Raw genomic sequence first — 27,583 nt, 5'->3', positions numbered from 1 at the left:
GGGAAAACTGAGGCACAGATGTAAGCTTGGTCAAGTCACTTAACAGGAAACATATGGCAGAGCCAAGCATAAGACCTAGATTTCTTGGTTTGGAGCCCTGCATTTAACCACAAACCCCTTCATCTTGCCATAAGTTTTTATGGATCGAATCTGAGTCTGACATTAAGGACCTAACAGGCTGGAAAAGAAGAGGGACCGATCTTGCGGTATAGGATTGTTCCCTGCTGTGTGTATATACCTGCATGCCTTATATGGACTGGCTTGCTGCACAGCTGAGCTGGGCAAGTCACCCTTGCTGAAGTGGACAGTGAATTATGGTGCATGTCCCATGCTGAAAAGGGCCGTGGAGTTCCGGGGGAGCAGGGAGGAAGTCCACCGTGATAAAACAATCACTCTCAACAAAGGCTCACCCAGCCTGGACACCTCTCCACTCTCCTTTGTGCAGTGGGCATCCTCTGAGTGATGGACTGATGAGCCCCAGACTGTCTGTGTTAGTAAGTTCCTGCGGCGTGTAAAGCTCCTTGAAATCATCCAGCTGGGGAGGAAAGCCAGTAAATTGTAGCGTCAGAGCATCTGGGGAATCGGAGAATGGGGCTTTGTTCCTGCTCTCCAGCGTTCCCTGAAGCAGGCTGGGACAGTGCGGGGCTTTGTTTAGCGGCTCTCATGTGGTATGCTTGCTGCCTGGTGAAGGATTGCAGGGATTTGTCAATTATGGCTGGATTAGAAAAGCTGAAGGGCTTTTGGGCAGAGGGCTCTGGTAGGTTGAAGGGCAACTGGAGGTGGGTGGGGAGGGGTAAGGAGGTGTGGTTAAAAAAGATCTTCCCTTGCTGGTGACAGTATGAAGGTGTAGTGGTTTGTGTGCTGCCGTGGGGAATGCACGGTGCACACGTCTCATGCAGTCTGTTGCAGACTAAACCTGCTACGTGCCCAGTGCACTTTGAATAGTGATGGCTCTCCTTTTCCCCAGTGCTTTGATCGGACTCTCATGCTGTTCTTAACAGCAGAAGCCAAGCAAGGGTGAAAATTGCCGAGCAAGGTAAATGATGCAAGGAACCCAGCTGGGGAAGGCTCATGGAACCCACCGAAATACAGAAAAGGAGGGGGCAATACATTGCCTGGGGCTGGGGAGATATTGGGCGTGGTGATCCAGGGGATGTAACCTAGTGGAGAGGAATTCATTCCATGACTTTCCCTTTAAATCATACGTCTATTTTACATGCCTCTAACATACATATAACAGTAATTGACACATCGGATTGAAGCGACAGGGGTTTTTGTTTCTAAGCAACTGGAGAACAAAGGTAACGAGCAGCCAATGCCTAGTTTCCCTTTACCAGGGTTCGGTAATTCTATCTCAGGGCCCTGTGTGTGTCTCTCGCCCAGTACACAGGCCTGGATCTGTGTTTCAGCAAAGTAGGCAACTTGCTGTGGGAGGGAGGAAGGGAGCTGTGGGTGTGGTGATCGGAGACTCTGGTAGTTCAGCGCTCAGAAGCCCAGAGGAACTGAAGCTGCAGGGGCCCAAGGAAAACATGATTGTTCGTCTTATGTAAAGTAAGTTATTTTAGCCACCAGGGTGCACGTTAAAGCTGGCTTCGCTTGATCTTAAATGGCCAAATTGCATGAGGGAGCGTTTAAGGTTACTCTCCCCAGATTAAATAGACAAGGTAAAATGCAGTTGAAATCTTTTTGAACACGGAGAGCCCTTTAATTGGGCCAGTGGTGGTAGAATTCAGTGCATTCCCTGGGAGTGTCTGCCACAGGCAGGGTCTATTGGCATTCTGCTTTCTTACCAAGGGCAGGGAGGGTTCAAGGTGCCTTAATTGTGTGTGGGGGGGAATGGGGTGGATATTGGTGTTACTGGTGAATGTAAGATACAGAAGCACTGGGAGAGAATTGAGTCCTTAGCAGTGTCACCAGGTTAAAATAGGAGTCTTGAGATCTTTTACGAGAAACGCAAGATGACCCTGGCAAAAGGAGGGGGGAGAATCTAGTTGGAGCCACCTTTCCTAAGCAGACCGATTGGAGCCTGTTTGTGTGGGAAATTGTTCCTGTATCGGATGAGACAGACCTGGACGAGGCAGAAAGCACCAATTTTACCTGGGATCAGTAGCTTGGTGAAGCCAGATTCAGAACCCTGTGTTCAGCTCAGGATTGGAGCCTCCCTGGCTGAGCAAAAACAAATACCAAGCTTATTAGTCACGGTGGAAGAGCGTGCCCGGGTGCTCTGCAAATGGCACAATTGCTGTCATTCTCCCAACAAGTTTACTGCAAAGTTTTAGACTAGCCTGGTGTGATTTTTCGGAATGCAGGTGAACTTTGGTATCTTAAAAGCCTCTCCAAACGCTGACTGCAGGTAAACGCTGGTATGTCCTGCCAGGTTGCATTGACTTTATTTGTAGTCTAGTAGCTCCGAGGTCTCCTCAAAACCCCAAAGTGGCTTGTTGCTGTAGGTGCTGTACAGACACCCGGTGAGCTCTCGTTCCAAATGGAGGGTCGTCTAATCCTTCTCTGGACAAGAAAGGGATCAGTGTTAATAGTCCTGCACTACGTGGCCCATTTCTGGGCTGATGAGTTTAGAGATCTGACACGTTGCAGAAAGTGGATGGTCCAGTGGTTGAGACACTAGCCTAGGACTTGGATTCAGGTTCATGCCACAGGCTTCCTCCAGGACCTTGGGCAGACTGCTTATTCTTGGGGCCCGTCTGTAAAATGGGCACTGCCCTGTCTTAAAGGGGCGTTGTGAGGATAAATACGTGAACGGTTATGAAGCACCTGGATGCAATGGTGATGGGTGCCATATAAGTGTCTTAGGTAGCACAGTTCTGTTTCATGGACTCTTTCGTGCCAGCTCCCACGATGCTCTGGGCGTATAGCATAGTGATGGCCAAACGTACTGACCCACCGAGACACACATGACAATCTTCAGAAGTTCGAGAGAGCCAGGGTGCACCTGCCGGGGCTTGGGGCTTCAGCCCCACTCCTGCTGAAGCCCCAGGCCCTGGAACGTGTGCCCCGCTGGGCAGAAGCCCCTACCCCACCACCCCACTGCAAGGCAGAGGTCCTGAGCTACCCCCCCCGCCCCACATTTTGGTAGGCGGAGAATAGGGGAGTGTGTGTGGCGGGGAGTGGCACTTACTGTAAAAGAGCCACATGTGGAACTAACAGCTGAGAGATGAGATTGAGCTGCAGGAAGAAGGCAGTTTGGGGTAGGGGAGTTTGAGGGTGGATTAGCAGCCCCCCCAGTGGGTTGCTGGTGGGGTTTAATGGGCATCAGAGAGCACTGCCTCACAGATTGCTGGCACCTGACTGCCACTTGCTGCTGCTAAGGTTGGCGCTCATATTACCTGCCTTCCTTTTAAGGACAGGAGGGAACTCAAGGTGCAGCGTGAGGAGCAGGAGAGAAGTGGCCCTGTTGTAATAATGCCTAACTGCTCTGAATTGTTTTCCCTGACACTGAGGGGAAGTTCTCGCCCATCTGCAATTCACAGGCTTCATTCTTTGGAGAGAAGTCACTTAGGGCCTGATCCAAAGCACGTTGTTTATGGAAAGACTTTCACCCACTTCCGCGGGCTATGGCTCTGGCCCGGACGCTCTGCCTTTCTCCAGTCTTTGAGAACAGATGTGGCTTTCAAAGGCTACGCCGAGATCCTAGCGCTCTCAGCAAGAGCCGCGCAGGCAAACTTCGTGTGGGGAGCGGGCCTGGCTCGAGGGGGGTTGGAATCCTCTCCTTCCACTGTCCAGCACAAAGTCTGGATCCTGGTATTCGGGTAGGTGGGCTGCAGGCTATAGGGTTGTCAACAGTCCTGTATTACCAGCGATGTTGCTTATTTAAATGGAAAATTGCCTGTCCTGTACTAAATCCTTACCGGACGCCTTTTATCCTGTATTTCAACATATTAAAACTATTCTCCTGACGTAAGGTCAGTTTTATTATGACATTAGCTTCCACGGATATAAAGTTTGTACAATTAGACAGTGTAGTAATGCAGAATCGGTCCCATGAACCAATGTACCTATAGGACAGAGGTTCCCAAACTATGGGGCACCCCCCCCCGGGGGGGATGTGTAGTAAGGTTATTGCGGGGGTCATGAAGGGCCATGATGGGCCATGCTGAAAGGTTGGAGTCCGGAGCGGGCTCTGTCCGGCAGGGGAAACGGACAGGGCTCTGTGCTGGTGGTCTCGGCTGTCAGGACTAGGCTCCCTGCCCTGCCCACCATGTTCCCTGACTGCTACAGCAGCTACCAGCCAGCAGTTATGCTCCTCTACTGGGGATGTTGGTGGGCACTCTGCCAGTGGGGAACAGAAGGCAACACCCCAGGAGTATTGACCTCTTCCCCCACCCATGCCAGACAGCCCCTTCCTGAGCCTGGCCCTTCAGCGCAGCTCCAGGGCACAAAGCCCCATCCACTGACCCTGCCAGACAGAGCTGGTGCAGGGAAAGCAGACCGGGCCATGCTCAAGGGCTATAGTCAGGAGGGGGCCCTGTCCAGCAGGGGGTCAGTACTCACGGGTGCATCTTTCCACTCCCCTCCCGACCCTGGGCCCTGTTCACCTCCCCTGCACAGGTGGGGAGCCAGATGGGCAGGGAGGTGGGTCCCGGCAGCCAAGACTGCCTGACTGCTGCGGGGAGTGGCAGGTTTCCTCAATTTCCATATGGCTAGTACGCCCCACGCCCTGTGGTACTGGGCACTCCACCCCAGCACTATTAGGTAGGTACAGGGTACTCCTCTCCCATAAGGGTGCTAAGAAAAAAGACCTGTATTTTTGAAATAAAATGTTGACAACCCCAGCTGTAGTCAATTAGCAATTATGGCAGTTGCTATGATCCCCTCCTGCTCCTCTGACCTGCCCACAACTTCCCGGCTCCTGGGGAGTGTCAGAGTTTTGTGGTCCATGCAGTGAACCCGTAGGAGTTGTGTACTGGGGTTCAGTGCAGCCTGGGAAGATTTCACCCAATAACGCCATAATTAGAAACTTCAGGCTTCCGTTGTCACCTTGCGTCGCTTAGCACTGTGCAAAGCGAGAGAGGCTGCCAACTCGGACTGGTTGTACTTCCCCCACACACTCTGTATGTGTCAATGACACATGTGCAGGGCACTGGGGGGTTTAAACCTCTGACTAAGCACCATATAGTCCTGCTGACTTACCGCTCTTGACCCTCTTCCTCCTGCCCCCAGGATCTATAACTTCCTCATTAGACTCCTAGGGCCCAGGATTCTGCCCTTTTAAGACCATAGGAGTTTTGTCAGTGGGCCCAGGATTCCTTTCCTATATTAAAGGGGACAGAAGTAGTTCAGTCATCATAATGTTGCCCCCCCAAGGTTATTTTTGAAGGAAGCCCGTGCAAATAGTACAAATGCTCCTGCAGAAAACATTTGGGTTTTTCAAAACTTTTTTTTTTTTTTGGTCAGATCAAAATAAACACATGGTCTTTGTGGCTTCCCTCTTTCTCCCCCGCTTCTGGTGGCGTTGGGGAGGACAAATCTGAAAATGGAACATCTCTCTGGGATTTGATGCATCGCACTTAAAAAAAAAAAGTGCTTTTGACACTGCAGAAAATACTGCCTGCTCTTGGGACCAGCTCTAGGCAATGCTAACATCTCTCTAGATCCTAGATTTACCAAACTTGATAGGTCAATAGGGTGACCAGATGGCAAGTGTGAAAAATCAGGACGGGAGTGGGGGGTAATAGGCACCTATTTAAGACAAAGCCCCGAATATCAGGACTGTCCCTATAAAATTGGGACATCTGGTCACCCTATAGGTCAAGATCATGAAAACTGTTGGCAACCTGACCTTTAATTCTCCTTAATTAATGCTAGGTCCATAGTAGTACTTACTTGATCCTCCTGAGTTCATATTACTTCAGCACTTTTATCTTCTCACTTTTAGATTAACCTAAAGCCCTAGCAGCCTTAGTCACAGAGCAGGACCCCACTGTGCTAGGCACTGTGAAAACATAGATCAAAAAGACAGTCCCTGCCCCAAAGAGTTTATAATCTAAAATGAGACAACACACAGATACGGACAAATGGGGGAGCACAAGGAAACAGTGGGACAATGTGGGTCAGCAGAACTGTTGTCATGCTTTTTGTAGGCCTTTCTTTCCCTACGACCTCCCCCTCTATTAGAACAAACTCCAAGAGCAGACCCTTCAACTGGCTTTCAGTCTCCTATTGGAGTCTCCTTTTATAATACAGTAAAAACCGATTCAGATAGATGACAGAGCAAAATCTTTTGCAAGTTTCCCTTCTTGTAGATCAAGATTGGCTTGGGTTTTCTTTCATTTTCTCTTTCCTCTCTTTATTTTCAATGTTCACCTTTACTGTGTTCCCATCTGCTTCTCTGGCGTTAAATCCGTTGTACACGAACACACTATGCTGTGTGAAAGTCTGGTGTGAAGAGCTTGCTTCAGAGTGTCTATTGGCCAAAATATGGCTTGGACCTATTTTTTTTCCTCATGAAATGAAAGATCTCTGTTGTGACACTGATCTGAATGTAGAAACCGCAGCATAATACAGCGGTGGAATGTGGCTTATCAAAGTTGCATGGACTAGAAACTTGGCTTAATGTTTAAGGAAGAAAGAACAATGGGCTGGTTTAGATCAAATCAGAGCCTTTCCCCAGACTCCTAGAATTGGCTCTCTGGACCTGTCTTAAATACATCTGTGGAAGAACTCAGAAGATGCGGTGACTAGAAGAGACCATCTCAGAACTCATTATTGGAAAGTTCTATTATGGTGCAGATGTTGTCGCCCCATCTCAAAAAAGATACATTGGTATTAGAAAAGGTTCAGAAAAGGGCAACAAAAATTATTAGGAGTAAGAAACAGCTTCCATATGAGGAGAGATGAATAAGACGGGGATTTTTCAGCTTGGAAAAGAGACAACTAAGGGGGGGTATAATAGAGGTCGATAAAATGATGACTGGTGTGGAGAAAATAAATAAAGAAGTGTTGTTTACTCCTTCTCATAACACAAGAACTAGGGGTCACCAAATGAAATTAATAGGCAGCAGATTTAAAACAAAAAAAGGAAGTGTTTTTTCACACAATGCGCAGTCAGTTTGTGGAACTCTTTGCCAGAGGATGTTGTGAAGGCCAAGGCTATAACAGAGTTCAAAAAAGAACTAGATATGTTCATGGAGGTTAGGTCCATCAATGGCTATTAGCCAGGATGGGTAGGAATGGCGTCCCTAGTCTGTTTGCTAGAAGCTGGGAATGAGTGACAGGGGATGGATCGCTTGATGATGACCTGTTCTGTTCATTCCCTCTGGGGCACCTGGCATTGGCCACTGTTGGAAGACAGGACACTGGGCTAGATGGACCTTTGGTCTGACCCAGTCTGGCTCTTATTATGGTTCAAACTTGTATCCATCCAATCACTAGTGGTACTTGTAGGGCTGCTTTAAGTCGCTTAATAACCAGACTTTTCTGAAATGCTGATCTTGAGATTTTTATGCCACTCATCGCTGTGTTACCCAAGATACTGCATCGTGGCATTCAGCTTGCTAGAAATGCTGTACTAGCCAGAGCAGCCTGAAGATTGCCCTTGAAATGCCTTGATTCCACAGCACCACAAGTGCAAAAGCAACTTGCTTTTCCAAAGTGCACCACTGTGTTTGAGAACGTTTTATAGGGTTGCCAACATTATATTTAAAAAAATAAGGGACTGTTTTCTTAGAGTCCCTGCACCTCCCCTTCTCCCAATAGTATTATGAATAATAAAAAGCGGGACTCACCTACGTTCACCAGGGGTATTTCTTGCTGCTTTTTGCAGCACTCAGCAACTCCCGATTGTGTTGTACAGAGATGCGGGGCCGGGGAAAGGGATGTCACTGTTAATAAGAGACTGTTGGCAACCCTATGTGATACTAAACTGAGCTCCTGTCTCTCCTGCCTGGATGCTAAAGACTTCATGGACCTGAAAATTAAGGTCAGTCCCAATGCTTTTGTCAAAACTCTTCTGTCTCCCTTGACTTTTGATGGCATATTTGCAGCCGCCTCTGGAGAGGAGCGTGCTAGAGATGAAATGATGGAGCCCCATGATAAATCATTGGGATGAAAGGCACCAAAAGTATTTGGAAGAGGAATCGGTCTGCAGCCCAACCCTTAGCTCTATGAGGCAACTTGTTTGTACAACTTTACATATAGACACACAGTTGCAATAAATAAAAGCAACTGGGAAGAACTAAGGCATGAACAAAACCATGTCAAGTATGTTGTGACCCTGTTTGGGGTAGGGAGCATCTTCTTTGTGTCTGCAAAGTGTCTAGCTCAATGGGAAACTGATCGTTGAGTGAGGCTCCCCTAAGAAAAAGAACCTCTTGGTTTGGTTGCAGTAGTGCCTGACGTGCTGTAGGTACATCCCAAACACAGAAGGGCTCCGTTCCTGCCCTGGAAAGTGCAGAATCTAAAAAGGCAAAGGCAGCGTGGGGGGAAGGCATTCCTAAGTTCAGAAATTTTAGGCATGTGCTTACCAATATCCTTATTAGGGGTGTCTTCACTGCAAAGTTAGCTTGGGTTAGACTAGCCTGGGTCTGAGTAGCCCCACTGGAAAGCCCTCCCTGAACTATCATTTCCTCACTGATGCTGTGCTCCCTTGTGTGTTGCTAGGACTTCTGGGGGCACCTCTTTTGTCCAGCAGTAAGCTGAATGGCTCTCGTATTCTTTCTTTCCCAGTGAATTCTGGGAGAACTTGTTGGTCCTTCTAGGCCCACAGGGGAATTGTGGGAAGGCACTGGGGGACTGTCAGCACTTGAGTGACTTAGCCTGCATCCTCACTGCAGAGTGGGTGGGTTACTAAGCTGAGTGAAAGAAAAAACTAGGCTCTAAGCCAGCATCTCCTGCTGGGAATTAATAGTCATGTTAAAGGTTCCATTACCTTCTCATTTGCAATGGATTTCGAAAACTGTCCATGATCTAACCCACTCTTCTGTAGGAAGTGGTGAGTCATGCCTAATCTCTAAGGACCTCTTCCATCAATGGTCATTCTGATGAAATAAAAGTGAGTGTAAGGTATAAGACTGCAAGTTCAAATTGGGTTTTGCTCCCACTTGGGTTGGACATTTGACCAGTCCAAAAATAAGTGGACAAATTATTTTAAAGCACTAACTTACAAGAAGAGTAACCAAAAATGAATAAGACTGTATGGCCTCCAAAAGGCTTAGCCTTAGATACTTATGTGCAACTACAAAATAAAAACCCCAAGTTCCTTAACTGAGTGAACGGAGGAAAAATATGAAACAGTGACCTTCTAGAAAATGAAAGAATGGCACCATGAGGTCATCAGAAAGATAGGCTTCCACCTATTTCAGACCATTCTTGCTTAAATATTAGACCGTATTTGATTGTGGGCACACTGAATTTTATTTGACCAGACAATTGGCTGGCTTGCCAAGCTGAATTCCCAGCTCTGCCACTGGACAGGTCAACTAACCCGTGTGTGTGTGTGTGTTCCTATCCCCCAATGGGTATAATGCTTTCTCATTTCTTAAAGACGTGCCTAGGGCCATGCATTTTGTGGAGTGCTTATTTGGCAGCTCTATTATGCCTTGGAAAGCTTATGCTCAAATAAATTGGTTAGTCTCTAAGATGCCACAAGTACTCCTTTTCTTTTTGCGAATACAGACTAACACGGCTGTTACTCTGAAACCTGGATAGGCCTTGTTACCACAGATAACCCATCCACTCAGCTGGGATTAAAGATGGCTCTCATCTAATGGATGTTTGGCTCTTGTGAGATGAGTTCGGAGCGAGGAGATCTTGGATCTGGCTTCCACATTTCACTTATCACCAGGCTTTGGGCTGCTTGGTGGAGGGTCGGATCTTGGTGGGGCCCCGGAGACAATTACTCCGTTACCCTAAAGCAGTGTTTCTCAATCTTTTTGATACCAGGGACTGGCTTGCCACTTTCCTGAACTGTCTCAGGGAGATCTTGGGGACTGCCCAAGAGGACATTCCACTACCTCTGAAACTGGATGTGAAGCATGCTGGAAGGGCAGCATGTGGGAAGCTTGTCCTATTGCTGTCCTCTAGATCAGCAGAGCACTTCATTCCCCAAGGCAGCCTGTTTGACTCCTCTCGCACCCGGTGCTAAATCCACACAGCTTTTAAAGCCAGAGCTTATGGTTACATGCAAATTAACAAGTTAACTTGTACATAATGTCAGATCTCCACAGAACTTGGCAGCTCTGATTTTTAAAGTGTCTTGATCCAGGGGTGCCAAAGATCAGTGTGTGCATAGGGTCAGTATTAAGAGTGGGAGCAGACTTCTCCAGAGTGGGTAGATCGTACCTGTGTTGTTTTTATGGATCCTACAAACTTACATGGAAAAAACAACGAAGTCTTGTGAAACGGCTGTCTGGGGGGCCATGTGACTACTGGTAAAGTTCAGTCCACCCACACTACTGCTGTACTGCAGTTTTCATTCAGTTCCTCACATGAGCGTGCCCAGTGACCTGTGCTTGCCCTTGCCTGTTGGTTATTTAAAGTCTGCAGCCCTGAATCAGCATCAACCTTGTTCAATAGGCGATGGATTTTACCTCTCCTTAGCGCCAACAGACTCTGGGCGTATATATACACACGCTATTCAAATAACTGTCTGGGTAAAGGGCTTGAGTCCAAAGAGCAGGGAAAATTGAGTTGGAAATTCTGCCTTTGCCCCATTATGCCTCCTTAGAGCATGTGCTTTAGCAAACTCATATGTCATGGATGTTGTATCAAATGCTATTTTAAAAGTGTGAGTGCGTGATTACTTAATAAGTGACATCAACCCATGGCTGCAATTTTGAGAACTAGAGCTAGTAGGCAGCCTTCCAGTGAAAGCAAAGACAGACTGCAAAAGCTTTTAGCAATGTGGTGTTTCTTTGGATCTCCTTTCTCAATGCAGTGTGCGGTGTAGGGGTTGAGAGAGAGAGAACTGGATTAGAGAAGTCCTTCATCCTGTCTCTAGTGGCCTATTCGTGATGGTTCAGAAGAAGGCATTCCTAATGCAAACTGCATGGATCAGAAGTGAGTAGGTGATTAGGAATGCGGGAAGGAGCCCGGGGTGGGAATCCGTGAAGAGCAAAGAGTAGTAAAACTGGCTGAAAGCGTGACATTTCAGCAAACTCCCCCCGCCCCCAAAATGAAAATTTCCATCAATTTCAAAATGTCAGATTTCAGCCTGATCTAACTCTGTGTTCTCTGTGGATCTAGTAGGTCTGACTGCTTTCTTCACCCATACCAAATTACAAGGCAAAGCTAGCTGTCATGCTCCAGCTAGCTTTCACACTAACCCTGATGAAGCAAAACACTTCTTCCTAAAGCTAGGGAACATGCTTACGTGCTAATGATTCAGTGATTAGGTTGCAAGGTTGGGATTTTGGAGCTCTCGGGTTCAATTCCATGCTCTGCCAAAGACTTCTTGTGACCTTGGCCAAGTCCGTTTAGATCATAGAATCATAGAATCATAGAATATCAGGGTTGGAAGGGACCCCAGAAGGTCATCTAGTCCAACCCCCTGCTCAAAGCAGGACCAATTCCCAGTTAAATAATCCCAGCCAGGGCTTTGTCAAGCCTGACCTTAAAAACCTCTAAGGAAGGAGATTCTACCACCTCCCTAGGTAACGCATTCCAGTGTTTCACCACCCTCTTAGTGAAAAAGTTTTTCCTAATATCCAATCTAAACCTCCCCCACTGCAACTTGATGCCTAATACCTTTGAAAATCTAGTCTTAAGATAATGGTGGATGCCTACTGGGATTTTTCAGTTGCACTTAGCTGGGAATTAAACTCATTTAGGTGCTTTTGAAAATGTCCCTAGGTGCCTATAGCATCGTTAGGTTCCTAATACCTTTGGATCTATGGCTCTCAGTTTCTCTGTGCCTCATTTGCCAATCTGTAAGATAGGGATGATATTTCCATAGTTCATGGAGGTGTTGTATTTATCCTCGCATTAAATTGTAAGGTGTTCATATCCCAGTATTAGGGAGCATGTCAGAGCGTAAGAGATCTATGTGAGGAGAAATTTCATCTTCATGTCTACAGGCAGTAGAAAAAATGCACCTAAAACCAAAACTGTTTAGATGACTACCGTCTTTTTGACTCTTTTTTCACTTCTGCTTTCTGGTTCATTAGTCTCCCGCACTCGTGCAGTCTGGAACTCGGAAGGTGAGTGAGGTTAAGACGCCTGTCTTGTCTCGATTTTATTATCATGTACAGGCATTTTCTGTCCCAGTCGAACCACCAGTGTTCTTGTAAAAACCAGCTTTTTAAGTCCTGTGCACTGTTCCAACGATACGGAATTTCATAACCCTGTAATTTGGGGAAGTTAAGTGCCCAGGGCTATCTCAGAGAGCCTCAAAAAAAAAAAAAAAAGTCTTGTTTTGTAATCTTAGTTACAGTGGCACGTTTTCTATTAGCGGTATCTCCAAACCGCATTCATCCTGCCCTTGATTTTCTTCACTGGTTGGGTTCTTTCCATTGTGGCTCTCCATGACGTTTGCTAGCACCACTTGGGTTAGTATTTTTCTCTTTTTAAAGAGGAAGCAATAGGAATTTGTTGGTTGGCCCATGGACACAAGCAGTGTTACTCAAGCACTTCCGTTGTATACAGCAGTGAGGACAGATGTAACTGGACAGCCAGGGCACTCAGACTTTCTGCTCCCTTGGGGTGGATGTGGTCAGAGCAGCTGTTGTGGTGGATAGCTTGGTGGCAGCATACAACACATTTTGCTGCCAATGGAGGTGAGTTGAGGCTCAGTGGCACACAGCTAATGACGGGGGAAGTTTGAACTAACCCTGTCCTTGCCGTACGTGCTTTGGGCATAAACGGGTTTCCCTCAGGAGAGCAAGTCCAGCTCTTGGGGGATTAATTCCGTGGTAGAAAAGCTCAAGGCCTTCTTTTGAAAGCTCTGATGCTTGTTGAAGTCTTGCAAGGAGGCAGCTTGGCCCATTGACAAGGGCAGTGGTCTGAGAATTTGTGTTTGGGGGAGGGAAACTGGGCTTTGTTCCCAGCTCTGCCACTGACCTTGCTGTGTGACCTTGGGCAAGTCACTTCACCTCTCTGTGCCTCTAGTTGCCCTCCCAACTTTCTCTCTTTAGATTGCTCTTTTGGGCTGGGAGCGTCTCTCTCTGTGTGTGCAGTGCCAAGCACCAGGAGGGCCCAATTTGGGGGCCCGGAGCCCTGCTGTGAGACGAGTTGTAGGGTTCTTTATAGTGAACGGCTTTAACTCTGTTTGCAACTAGAACATGTGCACCACTGAAGCGGCGGAGACGCTCCTACGAACAGAAGAAACCTTCTCTGCATGTCTAGCGCGTATCAACACCATCGTTCTCAAGCCCTTGCTCCAGGCAGGTAAGCCCACAGAGGAGAATGTAGCCATCTGCTCATGAAGCTCTGCTTCCCGGCATCTGATCGATGCAGTCCTTAGGCTTCAGTGGTAACCGGTGTCATCTGGCACAGAGCTGACTGAGGCAGGTGTATTGGAAGGTGTTCTAACCTGGGGAAATGGAATCTAAACCCAGTTCAGCTTAATCAGAGCTCTAAGGCTACGTCTACACTACACAGTACCAGAAGTGGTGTGTAGCGATGTGTAGCCACGCGCTGCAGTGAAAAACAAGCTGCGTCCACACTGTGATATGTAGATACATGTGTCAGTGAAAAGCTCCGGTGAGGGAGGCAGCAGGGAAAGGCACCTTTCCTCGCAGAGGGGGAAGGGCACCAGCAGCTGGGAGATGGCAGAACACTACATGGCAAAAATAGCAATGTAAACGGGGAAGGCAAGGCTTGGGTGAGTAGGGAGTCGTGTAGGGTCTGTATTCAGGGGCATAACCACACCCTTCAGGTGTGTCTATGCTTTACTTGCCTAAGCTATGCCTTGTGGTCTACACTGCTACTTAAACCCATGCAAAGGGTGCTGCCCTAGTACATACTCCACAAGGTTGCATGTGACCTCTGGTCCAAGACACAGGCTTGGATCGTTGAGGGCTGTTTCCTTGCTCTTACTGGAGTAAATCCAGATTCCCACTCGTGTGAGAATAGAGTCACACCCATAGTAGATCTAAACTGGTGATACTTTCCATTCAGGTCCTTGGTGTTGAAAACCACACCCCCAATCTTGCATCCACTTGCAAGTTTGTTTCAGCACAGAGGAGTGAAGTTCTAACTGTTCTCACTTCCTTGCTTAGTCCCCTAAACCGCTGTGCCCCTTCTGCCTTATCGTCTTGATAGGGATGACCACCTAGCTCTGCGCAAATAGTACGTATACAGCCAGATCCTCAGCTGGGGTATATTAGTGTCACTTCAAACACCAGTACACGCAAGCTGAGGATGTGATCCACACAACTTCTTAAGGTAGAGGGTGCCGACACATGCTAGCCATCAGCTCTTCTCTCTGGAGAATCTCAGCTGCCCTGTTCGTGTGTCTCCCAGGAGATGACTTGGGCCTCATCACCAAGTCCTGCCTTGAGTGCAGGAGACTGGACTAGAAGACCTCTCAAGGTCTCTGCCGGTCCAATGCGTCTATCGTTCTATGACTTCGTAGTATCCTCTCTTCTTGGTCTCTTTCAAAGAGCCTTCTGAGCAAAAAGGAAAGGATAATTTGAAATTATTGCTGCTTTTGAACGACCGCTTCCACGCTCTCTGGGACCTGACAGAGGAAAACCACCGGACGCTGAAACAGAAGTTCAGCATCTCCGAGTCGCTCTGCCTCCAAGACCTCTACATCCTGTGGAAGGGAGACCTGTTTCTCAGTATCTACATCCAGTAAGTACAAAGACACTATTATGTCAATTACTGAAGCAAACCTATAGACTAGAGGATCAGGATGAAATCTTTGTCTATCTCAGCAGTTCTCAAGCTGTGGGTCGGGACCCCCAAGTGGGTCATGAGCCCATTTGAATGGGGTCGCCAGGGCTGACTTAGACTTGCTCGGGCTTGGGGCTGAAGCCAAAGCCCGAGGGCTTCAGCCCTGGGTAGTGGAGCTCAGGTTACAGGCCCCCTGCCTGGGGCTGAAGCCCTTAGGCTTCAGTTTTGGCCCCCTCGCCTGGAGCATTGGGGCTTGGGCTTTGGCCTCTCCACCTGGGACAGTGGGGCTCGGGTGGGCTCAAGCTTCAGTCCCCCCTTCTGGGGGCATATAGTAATTTGTGTTGTCAAAGGGGGGTCATGGTGCAATGAAGTTTGAGAACCCCTGGTATTTAGTTGGTATCCTTTCTCTAGCTGTGGCTGTGATTTTCCTCTAAAGAGGTTTAAGATGAACACTTGCCTTCTGGTGCACACTGATATTTAGAAGCTTTAAAAGAGTGGAGGGTGGGGATATATGACATGACTGAGTTATATGCAAACAGAGTTCGTGTTGTGATCAGGATGAGAGGACTTGTGTCTAGATCGGGGTGGGGTGCAGGGCTGCAAGCAGACCTCACTGGGACACGGAGTGGAAAAAGTAACATGTCACAGTCATTAGAATCTATTAAAGCCCAACCGCCGAGGAGACTGCTCCTATGCATAAGTGTTTTCAGGATTGGGCTCTGGTGTGCTATAAATGCCATTAAAATCTGGGTTGACCGGCAGATTATCATTGCACTGCCGTTCGTTAGAAACGCAATCATCCCAAACTCAGGATTCTGGATATCATGCCATGCTCCCTGTATAGGCTGGGCTCCGCGTGGGTGTCGGGGGCCCGTGCTAGCAGATCGGATTGCTTATGCATCCTGGTCCCAATCCTGCAATGTCCCATGCTTAGCATGCAGGGTGATCTGATTCTGCGGGCACACGCTGGTGCGTTAATGGTGGGAGAGAGCTTCGGTAAGAATGTATCTGTCTCCCTCTCATGCTTCTGGGGAGCAGCACCGTGTGGGTGGTGAGGCAGGGGGATAGATTTTACAGATGCTAGAACAGCCCGCCTGCAGCAGAACACCTGGTGGTTTTAAGTAATTAGACAAAATGGAGCTGAACACATGCTGACAGTGTGGCTGTCTGCTTCTAGTGGCGAGACCATGTATACTGGGTTTAGTCTAGCAGACCTGGTTCTGTGCCTCAATAGAAGCCCATAGGTTTCGATCACAGGCCTTGGATTCAGTCCCTGCAGACTAACTCTCCAGGGCGGTTGTTGCCTGAGTAAAGTCGATCTTAAGGTACTTTCCTGGTAATCAGTCTAGTGGAGAATGTTCCCCATTAATAATCCCCCAAGGGAAGTTTATACAGGGCATTGGAGAGCATACTGTAGGGGACATATATGGAGGGAATAGTCTGTGGGCTTAGTCTCCATCTCTGACGCCCTGGGCAAAAAGGCAACAGACACGATGGGCTTCCAAACGAGCCACAAGATTCTCCCAGTGCCTCTTCAACCTGGTAGCTACTACTTGACCCAAGCTCGGCCTCTCTTTCTCTTTCCCTACAGGTACTTTGTCACCTTTGCAAACTGTGTTGTAGTCCAGGGCTTTGACCAGGCGGCAAAGAATAAAAGGTTAGTGGCTTCAGACCCTCCAGCCTCCTGTTCAGCCTGAGGGAATAATCCTGCCTGCATGAGGGAAAGCTAAAAGAGTGAGACTTCAAGCAGGTCCTAGAGTCCCCTGGCTTATGGGCGCTGGCCCTGCTACAATGATATACTGGCTAGAAAATGGCTCATTGCTACAGTAATCCAGCCAGTGTGTTAATGGGACGACACTGAGTAATCTCTTCTTCATGGCTGTGGCCTCCACCTACAATGCAGACTGCTCCCAGCTTCAGTGGAGGCCACGATGCCAGGTTGCACCCTAACCACTAGGCTAAACATTATATGGGGAGGTACCACCACCTCCTCCACTGACGTTGAATTTGGCCCTTTAAAAAGGCCAGGAAACACATGCGTTGGGTCAAACCACTTGGTCAAACCACTTTTTAAATAAGTGGTTTGACGCAAAGCATGTGTTTCCTGGCCTTTTTAAAGGGCCAGATTCAAACGCTTTGGGTCAAACCACTTATTTAAATCAAGCATGTGTGTTGGGTGGAACTGCTGCTGAAATGTCTCAACTTTTGAATTTGAACCGAAAAATCCGTGATTTGCTCAGCCCTGTTAGCGACAGAACGGAGTGTTTAGATCCTCAGCAGGAAGGAGAGCAAAAAGCCTGTGCTGCTTAATGGGTCACAGCATGTAAACCGAAGAGGGCAGCTGCTTTTTAAGGTAGGTCCACACTGAAGTCAGGAGGGGTGATGGCAGCATGTGTAAACCTAGCTGACCTAGCTCGAGTCCTAATGGCCATGAAGCTGCAGTTGTATGCACTGTGTGTGGGCTGTACAAGTCTTCCTGGAACCTTGGAACTGCCCCCAGGGCTAAGCTGTGGCAGTACATTTCAGCACAGCTTCGCTGCTCCAGTACCCAAGCTATCTGAGCTGCAATTGCACACTGACTTCGGGCTAGGTAGTCTCCTAGAGCCAGAGCTGCTGCTCCTCTCTTTCACTGTCTTGATGGATTCTGAGATGGTCCTTAGCTCAAAATCAGGAGGGATCCCCTGTGATTTGCTCTCCCAGCTCCTTCCAGCAGATCTTGCTGGGAAACAATGAGGGGAGAGAGCCTCTGAGGTAAAGAGAGGCAAGCAATGAAAAGGTCAAAGACCTCGGTATCCAGCAGAAGCTCCATTTCGGGTCCACTGAATCACATCTTGTGCAATTTTTCAGGTGCGTCGTGGACACCGACCATGCAAACTGCCATTTGAATAAAAAATTCAAAAGCCTGCTCATAATTAGGCACGAGTAACTGCGGCAGAATTGCAAAATCGCTCAGGTAGAGAGCAGATAAAATCAGAACTGCTGGAGGATTTGTCCTGTTAGAAGTGTTCAGAGACTTATTTAACTTCCAGTCAGAACTGGGAGGCCTGGAAATTTGCACATACTATAAACAATGTTTTCTCTGCTATTTGAAAGATTTTTGTAGACTTGCCAAGGACAATAGCAGAGCTGCTGGCTGTGCTGTCAACTTGCTCCTTCCAGATCAGTGGCTTTCAACCTGTGGTCTGCGGACCCTGGGGGTCTGCAGACTGCCTAAGATTTCCAAAGGGATCCACACCTCCATTTAAAATTTTTAGGGGTTCTCAAATGAAAAGGGTTGAAAACCACTGGCCTAGATGCTGCAAAAGTAACTTCCCCCTTCCCTTAATTCCTGATCAGTTTCACTCGGTGAGTTATGACGTGTAACAGATCTATAGTCAAATGACTGCATTTCAACGCTGTACGGTTTTGGTTGGCAGCCAGCATATAATGGTGCTAATCAAAAATATAAAGATAGAGTTGGGGGTGAGGGCTGTGTGCATTAGCGGTAGGGGAACCTTACATGGTTAAGGTAAATATTCAAACTTTGCGGTTTTCATTCAAATTTTGGGTCTGTTAAACTGAGCCAGGAACTTCATTACAGTAGCTTTTCTTGCACTATGTTTATTGCCGGTCCGTACCGTAATGAGTCCTGTGGAAAAGGATATTGAACAGACAAGCGAGCTGCACTTCAGTAGTTTGGGGCTTTTATCTGAATCAGTCCACTAGTGTATTTGTGCCTAGTGTGGAGCACCGTCAGCGTGACTATAACTCCATACTCCTTGTATGTACTTTACAAAAAGAGTAAGTGATTTTTGCCCAAGGTCACATAGCAGGCCAGCGGCAGGTGTGGAATAGAGCTCTGGCATACAGTCTCCCAGTCCAGTGACTGCCATACTAGGCTACACTTCTGCATGCTTGCTGTGTGCGCTACATTGGCCATAGTTACCGACATCCCTGCTTGGGAGTCACCTGTGCCCTGTCAGCAGAGTTGCTGGGTAGCATGGGTGTGACTGAATGTTTGTTTGGCTGAGCAGGTGGGTGGTAGTGAAAGGCTGCCTCATTAAGAGAAGCAGGTTAGACACGACTAAGTGTGGGGGACGCATGCCTGGTAATGAACTGGTGTCTTGTTGACTGGAAACTTTGCAGTGAATTCTGGAAGACGCACAAGACAGCGCTGAAGCAATTCCTTGCAGACTTCACCTCTGAGACATCCATACCAGTGGCCCTGCATACAGTACTCCATAAACCTCTCCGGGATCATGTGCAGCAATATGCCCTCATCCTTACCAGGCTCAGCGAGGCCATTGGCAAGGTAAGCGACTATCCATACTGGTATTCGACAACCAGTCTCAGTATTTCATACACAGAGCTCTGGAGTATTGGGATACTGTAACCACCATATGCTGTAAGGAAAATGTATTTAACAGGATGGTAGGGAGCTGTGTTGGTGAAGATTCCTTCATCTAAGGTCCTAAAACACTTTACTGTACAATCATTAGGCATTGCCTAAACTTTCTCCCAGCTCTAGTTACAAATAGTTTGCAAAAAAAGTGCTTTTGGTCTACCTGAAAGTGTTGAGTTTGCCAAATAGTTTAAACTGAACGAAAAAAATTAAAACGTTTTGGAAATGTCCAAATGAAATACTTGTTTTGACCTGACTCGAAGTTATTTTGACTTTCCGATGCACCAAAAATCTCAATTTGATTTTTGGTTTGACCTGACGTGAAACTTATGTTTTTTGTTTTGTGTTGGTTTTTTTTGGAATTGCCAATGTATAGAAAAATCCACTATTTGCCCAACTTAAATAGCAACATAACGCAGGCCACTCATAATACAGCCAGGCATACAGAAGTAACTGGCCCAAGTTCACCCAGTAAGCAGAGGTGGCAGAACTGGGAATAGATCCCAGAGGCTTGATGCTGTAATTTGCTTTAACCAGTAGACAATACTGCCTGCCAATAGAATGACCGATTCGAAGGTCAAAAGGGATGGTAGTGATCACCTAGTCTGACCTCTTGTATAACACAGGCCAGAGAACTCCCCCAAAATAATTTCTAGAGTAGAGCTTTTAATAATCAGCAGTTCACAAGCTAGTAATAAGGGTCAGCTCAATGAATTCAGAGGTGCCAAGGCTGTCCTACAGCGGTAATGTAGTAAGAGATGGAGATCTAGTCCAGTTCTAGCTGAAACGTTCCTAACGGCACATTCTCTTGTTGACAGAGCCGTGACAGAGAACTCGTCACCAGTGCGGCCAAGCAATATGCCAAGCTGCAGTCTTTCATCAGCCAGGTCCTGGATGAAGCCTGCCTGACCAAAGCCCTGTGGAAGTCCTTGGGGCACAAACTCACAGTGAGTCAGAAACAGCATCTCGGTGGCCCTCCAGTCTGTGGTCCTTCATGGTCATGCTGATGGTTCGGGACAAGAGATTCCAGAGCATGCATTGAACTGGGAACTAGACAGGCCCTCATGAAGGGAGTCCTTTATTGCACCCGCTTTACCAAAGGGGTGGCCATTCTAATACCTTCCCCGTGGTTCTGGAGAGCCATACGGTAGGCCCTAGGTCTTGTATTCTCAGGTTAGGTTCCATAATGGGTTCATTCACGGAGGCTGTTCAACATCCCCTTCACCAAAGAAGGGTGACCCCCAAAATATTCAGCTGTCAGTTTGGCTTAATTGACTAGCAAAATCTCCAAACCCGCCTCAAATGGTACAAAACCCCCATTCCTGCCTCAGACCTCCACACAACTGCCCCGATCAGATCCCCAAATGCTCCCTTTTCAGTCTGTACAAATCCCCACCGCCCTTCCGTCCCAGGAGGCCTGTGTTCTGCCTATCTGGGGGTGGCACTCCAACCTCTGAGCAGGAGCCCTGCTGTCTGCTATTCCTTCAGCATCCTTTCTCCTTAAAAGGTGCAAGTAATAGCGGCCAAGCTCCAGCTGGTGTCTTGAAGCCTACAAAATATACATGGCCTCCCTAATCCTCTACTTGGGGGTGACCAACTGTCCTGCTCCCCTACCCTGGGACTTGCAGGGGTCTGTCTCATGTTCCTTTACCTGGGAGCAGCAGCAGGCTCTGGCTGTAACTCCTCTTCCATGGCACTTCCAGCAAGTGCTTGTCCCCACCAGAAGTGAGAGAACGTTTATCCAAAGACCTCAACTGCAGTGTCTTCAGTTTTTTGTTCCAAAACTAGGCAAGAGTTCAGGAGGCTTCCTATGTTATCTGCTTCCTTCCACCCCTCTCTTCCTGGGGAGGCAAAGTTAGTATTGCTCCCACGTTTTAGTCTTCTCTAGGGCTGTGTGACTGGTTCAGACGTGACTATAAGCTTGCTTGAACCAGGCCCCGTTCAAGCGTATGGAACCCAAATGTTCTTGGGGACAAAGACTGATGTAGACTCAATGAAGACTTATCTAGGTCTCCTGCTTCCAGGGTGCACCCTTGGAGGTTTCCAAGGGTTCTCCATCACTGGAAACCTTGCATGGTTGAAGCTCTAGTTTGAGGAAACTCTTCTGTTTGGCTGTTTCTGCCCCCATAGCTCTCTAACATTGGCAGTCAGCAAGTCTCTCTGAGGTGATCAGAGTGAGATGCCCTGTACCTAGTCCTATAGATGCTTCTCTTTGCGAGTCCATGAGCTCTTTCTCCGTCACATACTTTCTTGGTTCCCTTGGCAGGACTTGCTCTGTGTTCCTGAGCGCAGGCTGCTGGAAGACAGCAAAAACCTTCCTGTCTTTGCCAGCGTGGGCCGAACCGACCGGGTTCTGCTCTTTGATGACATCCTAGTGCTGATTCAGGTGAGTCGGCCCTGGGAGAAGGATAAAGAGCTAACATAGTCATCGTGAAAGGCTCAATGCTGCTAAAAGTGACACCACTTCAGTTCAGATACCATAGCGGAGTCTGGCTGTAGTTTGAAATGCTCCAGCTCAGATCCATGTATGTTTTGATTCTCAATGGAGATCAAGAAAGCTGGGTGGGGTGGGAGAAGAACACCACTAGCATAATTTTCTTGTGCCATCATAACAAACTCATGCTACTTAATGTCCATGGTTGGAAGTGTACTTGGCTCTTTTTTTCCATGAGAAAGACTTGAACTGAAGAGATTAGTCTATAAAGCCTCAATCTGCCAATACTTACGCACGTTGTTACATGCTTGCAGGGCTGAATAGACTCGGGATGGGAAGAAGGGGTTCAAAATAAAAGCAAAGTCTTTAGAAAATTTTAAGTAATAAAGCATGGAACAACTTTTGAGCCAGAATTATTGCACCTTTCAAATGTGTTTCATTTCTCTGCTTCCCCTGCTGCTACCCTCTACCCCACATCAGTGCAGGGAGCTTGGAATCGTATTGGGATGGGCCGCATGCACTGCTGACAGATGCTACTAGAGTTGTGTGAATACCTGTGTTTTTGGAGTTGCTGGCAATTCTGGGGTGGGGGAAATATTGGGCTGAGTGAAACATTTTGTTTGACTTTTGAGCAATTTAAGGGATTTTGAATTTTTAAAATTGGAAGGAAACGTTAAAACGGTCCATTTAAAACTGGAAAATCAAAACGCTTGGTTTAGAAAGTGCCAACCCCCCCCCCATTTTTAGACCTCTTTTTTGAATCTTTTGTTATGACACAAATAACTTGGTGACACTGACGCACGTTCTCAAAGTTATGGCATTACTGAATCTGCCTTGCTTTCTTCTCTTTTCTCTCCCTCTCCCCGCACCCCACCCCCAAATTCAGCCAAAATATTCATCCGGCTCTACACACGAAAGTCTGTCCCCTGGATCACCAGACCAGTGCTAATATCTGGGTATGCAGTATCCGCTCTTTTCAAATGGCTCATCTTTCTCTCTGCTTCTTTAGGGGAACAACTGCCAGAGTTTTGATCTGAAGCTGGTGTGGGTCGATGGATCCGGCAGTGAAAAGCCAGGCTCAGAGAAGTAAGTGAAATACTTTTGCTTTGAAAACTGGTTCAACGCCACGTATTTCAAACCATTCGCTTTGGGACCAGTCTCCTTCCCCATGCTGGTGGCTGCATGAGCAGGAATTGGTTATGGGCTATGCATGGTCCTATCTTAGACCCTCTCTCAGGAAGTTTAAATGTGCACTGCTGATTTTACTGATAGTTTGAGAATCATCAATAATAAAATGTCTTCATGACAGATTTAAGGAGTTCAATCTCATTAGCTTCTCAAAAGCCAAAACTCAGATATAGGGTGTAAATACCATCCTGGGGAGAAAATACCAGACATTAAAGGGCTCTCCAGTGTAATGGAGAGAGGTATAGTAGGAACTTATGGATGGAAACTGAAGCCAGACAAATTCACATTTAAAAACAAGGAACAGACTTCTAATGTGAGGGTGATTTAACCACTGGAACACGCTACCCAGAGAAGTGATGGATTCTCCATCTCTTGATGTCCTTGGACCAAGACTGGTGGCTTTTTTTGGAAAAGATGTTTGAGCCAAATCCAGTGGTGAGATGGAGCCAGTTCGCACCGGTTCGCATGAACTGGTTGTTAAATTTTGAAGTCGGTTTAGAACCAGTTGTTAAAGGGGTGGGGAAGCTCAGGCGGGACGGGCAGGATGTGGCCCACGGAACCGTCCTGTCCGTCATGCCTGAGCTCTCGGCTGGGGAGGTTCCCATGTGAATTTTTACTGACCTGGTGGCATTCCAAGCCTTCGGTGGCACTTCGGCAGTGGGTCCTTCACTCGCTCCGGGTCTTCGGCGGCATTTCAGCGGCGAGTCCTTCAGTGCCGCCGAAGACCCAGAGGGACTGAAGGACATGCCGCCGAAGTGCTGCCGAAGACCCGGAGTGAGAGAAGGAACCGGTTCTTGAGCTTCTGGCAGCTCATCACTGGCCAAATCTAAGTTATTGGGTTCAATCCAGGGGTAAGTGGCTGGAGTTCTCTGGCCTATGTTGTTCAGGAGGTCAGGCTAGATGGTCATAACGGTCCCTTCTGGTCTTAAAAATCTTTGAATCCAAGTGGCAATTACTTGGCTGCTGGGTCAGTCTCTGGAATATGTTCATAGAGTTGAAGGCCAGAAGGGCCTATCAGATCTTCATCTGACCTCCTGTCTGTCACAGACCACCACACCAATGCCTTCCAGCATCCCCACACCAAACCCAACAACCCAAGTATTGTAGGCTACGGGAGACTGGACATGTACCACCAGCAGAGAATAGGAAGGACTGAGGTGCACCAGTGCCCGACGCCCAGATAATCCTGGCAAGTGACTTGCACCCCCACGCTCCGAGAGAGGCAACACTCCCCCCCTCCCCCGCCAAGGTCACTGCCAATCTGACCTGGGGGACCATTCATTCATTCCCACCCCACGTATGGTGTTCAGTTACTCCCTGAGGATGTGAGCAAGAACCAACCAGCCAAGCACCAGAGAAAGAACGCTCCGAGAACGCCAGAGCCCTGGCCCACCTGCCCAGTGTCCCATCTCCAATTGTGGCTACCCTGATCCTTCTGGGCGGTTTTATCTCCTTCCTCTGAATATATCGAGGGGAGGAAGAGAGGGAAATTCCTTTCTGACCCTTGCAGGTGGTTAGCAGATGCCCTAAAGTATGAGGTTTTTAGGCACATAAACCAGAAGTTGAGTACAAAGTAGTCAGAAAAGGGCAGTAAAGTCTTGCTGTGGACTGCCTGTAGAGAGAGCTCTTGCCTTTCCCCACCTCCCTAATATTGCCTTTCTGCTTAGCAGGCATACGGTTCATATTGTCACACCAGAAGAAGGGTTCTTCCTCTCTACCAAAGAGCCACGGATAAAGGTGAGTTGAAGGGACAGAAGTGTGCTGTAGATTCACTGTGTGCAATACCAGGGCCGTCCTGGCTGTTTGAATAAGGAGAAGACATCAAAGCTTGAAATGCTTACCATGGGTATAAGTTTCAGAGTAGCAGCCGTGTTAGTCTGTATTCGCAAAAAGAAAAGGAGTACTTGTGGCACCTTAGAGACTAACCAATTTATTTGAGCATGAGCTTTCGTGAGCTACAGCTCACTTCATCGGATGCATTCAGTGGAAAATACAATGGGAGATTTATATACACAGAGAACATGAAACAATGGGTGTTACCATACACACTGTAAGGAGAGTGATCACTTATTATGAGCTATTACCAGAAGGAGAGCGGGGGGGTGGGGGTGGGGGAGGTATTCAACAGAACAGTATACACGCCTTCTCCAACTTGGCTGTTTTCCCCAAACAATATATGTTGTCAGAAGTTGCAGCAGCTGCCTGTTCTCTTGAACAACATCCAATTGATCTGAATCTTTAGGCGGTGACGTGGTCATCCTGGTTAACCAGGCCTGTAGGCGTACAGGCTCAACACAGGCCAACTGGGCCAAGAAATCACATAGTTGCAACAGACTGGGGTTAAGGCTCTTCTCAGTCAACTGGAAGAGTTTGGTGAAGAATTTCAGAACACTGTTACAGAATTTAGCGGAGAGATTTTCATTGGCTGTTGCCATTGTGATCGAGACCAGTTCTCCACTCTCTGAGAAGAATTCCTCCATGGCTTTCTGGGCCTGGCTGCTCTCCAGCTCCTTCTCCAGATCCTGCAAACACTCCTCCAAAATAGACTCATCTAGGCCACTATCAGGGTCTGAGTGATTAGCAAGTATGTTATAACATCCTTTGATTAACTTCTCATAAACATCAGCCAGGAATTCATCAGACTCCGCAGGGCCCAGGATCCTTTCTAGGGAGTTGCTGCTGATCTCTGCCACACTCTCCATACTGGTCTCCAACAGAAGGGGCAACAGGGTACGAATAAGTGCAGTTTTTAGCTTTTGTTCGTAGGCTGATTCTTGGGATGTCCAGTCCTTGCTCATGTCCTGATTAGAAGTATAAGGTGGCCGCGTATCTGCCTAAATCCAGAGTGGGATGCTCCAGTGTGGTTATTGGATGTTCTGTCTTCAACTTGAAAACTGAGCTCCCAGATGAGTAACTGGCAGGAATTTCCTAGTGTGGGAGCAGTGATCCAACATGATTACGTGGCGGTGGGTAGATAAATGAGTAATATTGGACCTGGCTGGGGGCCGCGTGCCTGGTTCCCTGGAATGTAGCTTGTCAGGAGCCATTTGTTCTTTAATTCTCCCATTCCCACCTCCAACCTGAATCCTCTGGTCTCTTTGTTCCCCCAGGCAGTCTGGCAGTGGAAGCTGAATCAAGCCGTGCGCCAGGCGCTGAATGGGAAGAGGGATTTCCCCTTGTGGGGCGAGGCCGGGGAGGGAAATGAGCCTCCCATCCATCGCTTCTTCACGTACGCGTTCCGAGCAGAGGGCAGATTCAAGAACGCCGTGTATGAAGGTGAATGGTCCTGGGGCAAACCACATGGCAAGTAAGGACCTCCGCTTGTGTTTCCAATTCTGTATGTAAACTTTGAGGCCACCTATCGCTCTCATGGAGTGAGACTGGCTGGGACCAGGCCGGCAATATGTCTGCTTCCCTCCATCTGGCTTTGCCAGTCTGTCCTGCCGTGTGACCCTTCCTTGGCCTCTTCACTAGGTACTACTTAGTAGTACTGGCTTGTGCTGTAAACTGCCGGGTACTGAGCTAGGGACGTGGCTCAGGGCTGTTGAAAGCGTCATATGGAGTCGCACTTAAACGTGGTCATGGTTCTAAAGACACATGTCTGACCGAGCCTTGAGAGCTCACCAGACCCGAACTCTACCAGCAAATAAGTCATCTGGGTAACAAGAAAATATTCTACATGCTGGCCAGACCTGACCCACCCTGGCCAAGTGGGTGAGTAGAATCGCCCACGGCTAGTAATGTCCTCTCCACTTTCAGGCCCTTTTTGTTACAAGCCCCAAACACTGCCACGGTTTTGTGTCTACACATAGGAGGGACATAGGCGCCGACTCCATGGGTGCTCCGGGACTGGAGCACCCATGGGGAAAAATTGGTGGGTGCTCTGCACCCACCGGCAGCTTCCCCGCCCCAGCTCGCCTCTGCTCCGCCTCTTTCCCTGAGCACGCCGCTGGGTCCTGCTTCTTCCCCCCCCCCTCCCTCCCAGGCTTGCAGCATAAAACAGGTGTTTCGCGCGGCAAGCCTGGGAGGGAAGGGGGAGGAGTGGGAAAGCAGCGAGATTGTGGGAGGAGGCGGGGCTGGGGCGGGGATTTGGGGAGGGATCCAATGGGGCAGGGAGGGGCGGAATTGGGGCAGGGGGTCGCGAGCACCCACCGGCGCTGACAAAAGTTGGCACCTGGGAGGAGGGATGACCCTTCTAGCAATTCATAGAGTCCCAGGCTAGAAGGGACTGCATGATGACACAAGCCGTGAAACTTGCACTGGAAAACGGGGACTGTACTGCCAATGATCATAGAATGGGGTGGACTAAGTGAGGTGCTGGGAGATTCTTTGTTAAAACGGCCACCTGGATATTACTGAATCATCCCTGCTGGAGAACTTATCCCTGGGTCCGTGAGTCACCTTTGGAAGAGCAAATGGTTTTCTCTTGGATTGCACCAAATGGGAGATTTGTGTTAGTTGCACCCTCTGCTCCTAAATGAGATCAGACCCCAGTGTACTACTTACACATGGTAAAACTCTGGTCCCTTTCTCCCACCCTATGTCTCATCTGGCTAGATGGAAAGCCCTGTGGGGAAGGAAGTATTATCCTGGTGTTACCCAGGAGTCACTTTGGCATGGACGCTGAGGGTGAGTTTACATTGCAATTTGAAAGCCCATGCCAGCTGACTGGGGCAAAGGGGCTATTTAATTGCAGTGTAGGCGTCTGGGCTTGGGATGGAGTCCGGGCTCTAGGACCCTCCCACCTAGCAAGGGGCTGGAGCCCAGAATCCCTGTCTCCATCTGTTATC

The 27,583-nt window shown here is 48.2% G+C and overlaps 1 protein-coding gene across 5 annotated transcripts in view; it reads left to right on the top strand.

Annotated features, from left to right (window-relative positions):
* The window catches only part of ALS2CL (ALS2 C-terminal like), a 62,973-nt gene that overhangs the window by 11,664 nt on the left and 23,726 nt on the right, over nucleotides 1–27,583 (top strand). Inside the window, exons 1-10 of one of the 5 annotated variants that reach the window (XM_084621967.1) lie at nucleotides 454–494; nucleotides 13,230–13,338; nucleotides 14,556–14,748; nucleotides 16,382–16,447; nucleotides 18,916–19,081; nucleotides 19,990–20,118; nucleotides 21,438–21,557; nucleotides 22,615–22,691; nucleotides 24,464–24,530; nucleotides 25,904–26,100. In XM_084621967.1, the coding sequence (XP_084478093.1) occupies nucleotides 471–494; nucleotides 13,230–13,338; nucleotides 14,556–14,748; nucleotides 16,382–16,447; nucleotides 18,916–19,081; nucleotides 19,990–20,118; nucleotides 21,438–21,557; nucleotides 22,615–22,691; nucleotides 24,464–24,530; nucleotides 25,904–26,100 (1,148 nt within the window). In that variant the 5' untranslated portion in view covers nucleotides 454–470. Of the gene's footprint in view, nucleotides 1–453; nucleotides 495–974; nucleotides 1,037–1,444; nucleotides 1,552–10,953; nucleotides 11,014–13,229; nucleotides 13,339–14,555; nucleotides 14,749–16,381; nucleotides 16,448–18,915; nucleotides 19,082–19,989; nucleotides 20,119–21,437; nucleotides 21,558–22,614; nucleotides 22,692–24,460; nucleotides 24,531–25,903; nucleotides 26,101–27,583 lie in introns of those variants that run through there. The other 4 variants (XM_084621970.1, XM_084621968.1, XM_084621971.1 and 1 more) reach the window with 4 other exon arrangements.

Source organism: Lepidochelys olivacea (assembly GCF_965140295.1).
Source record: "Lepidochelys olivacea isolate rLepOli2 genome assembly, chromosome: 2".
Lineage (NCBI taxonomy): Eukaryota > Metazoa > Chordata > Testudines > Cheloniidae > Lepidochelys > Lepidochelys olivacea.
Note: the sequence above shows the minus strand (reverse complement) of the source record. Positions and strands in the feature narration are given on the sequence as shown.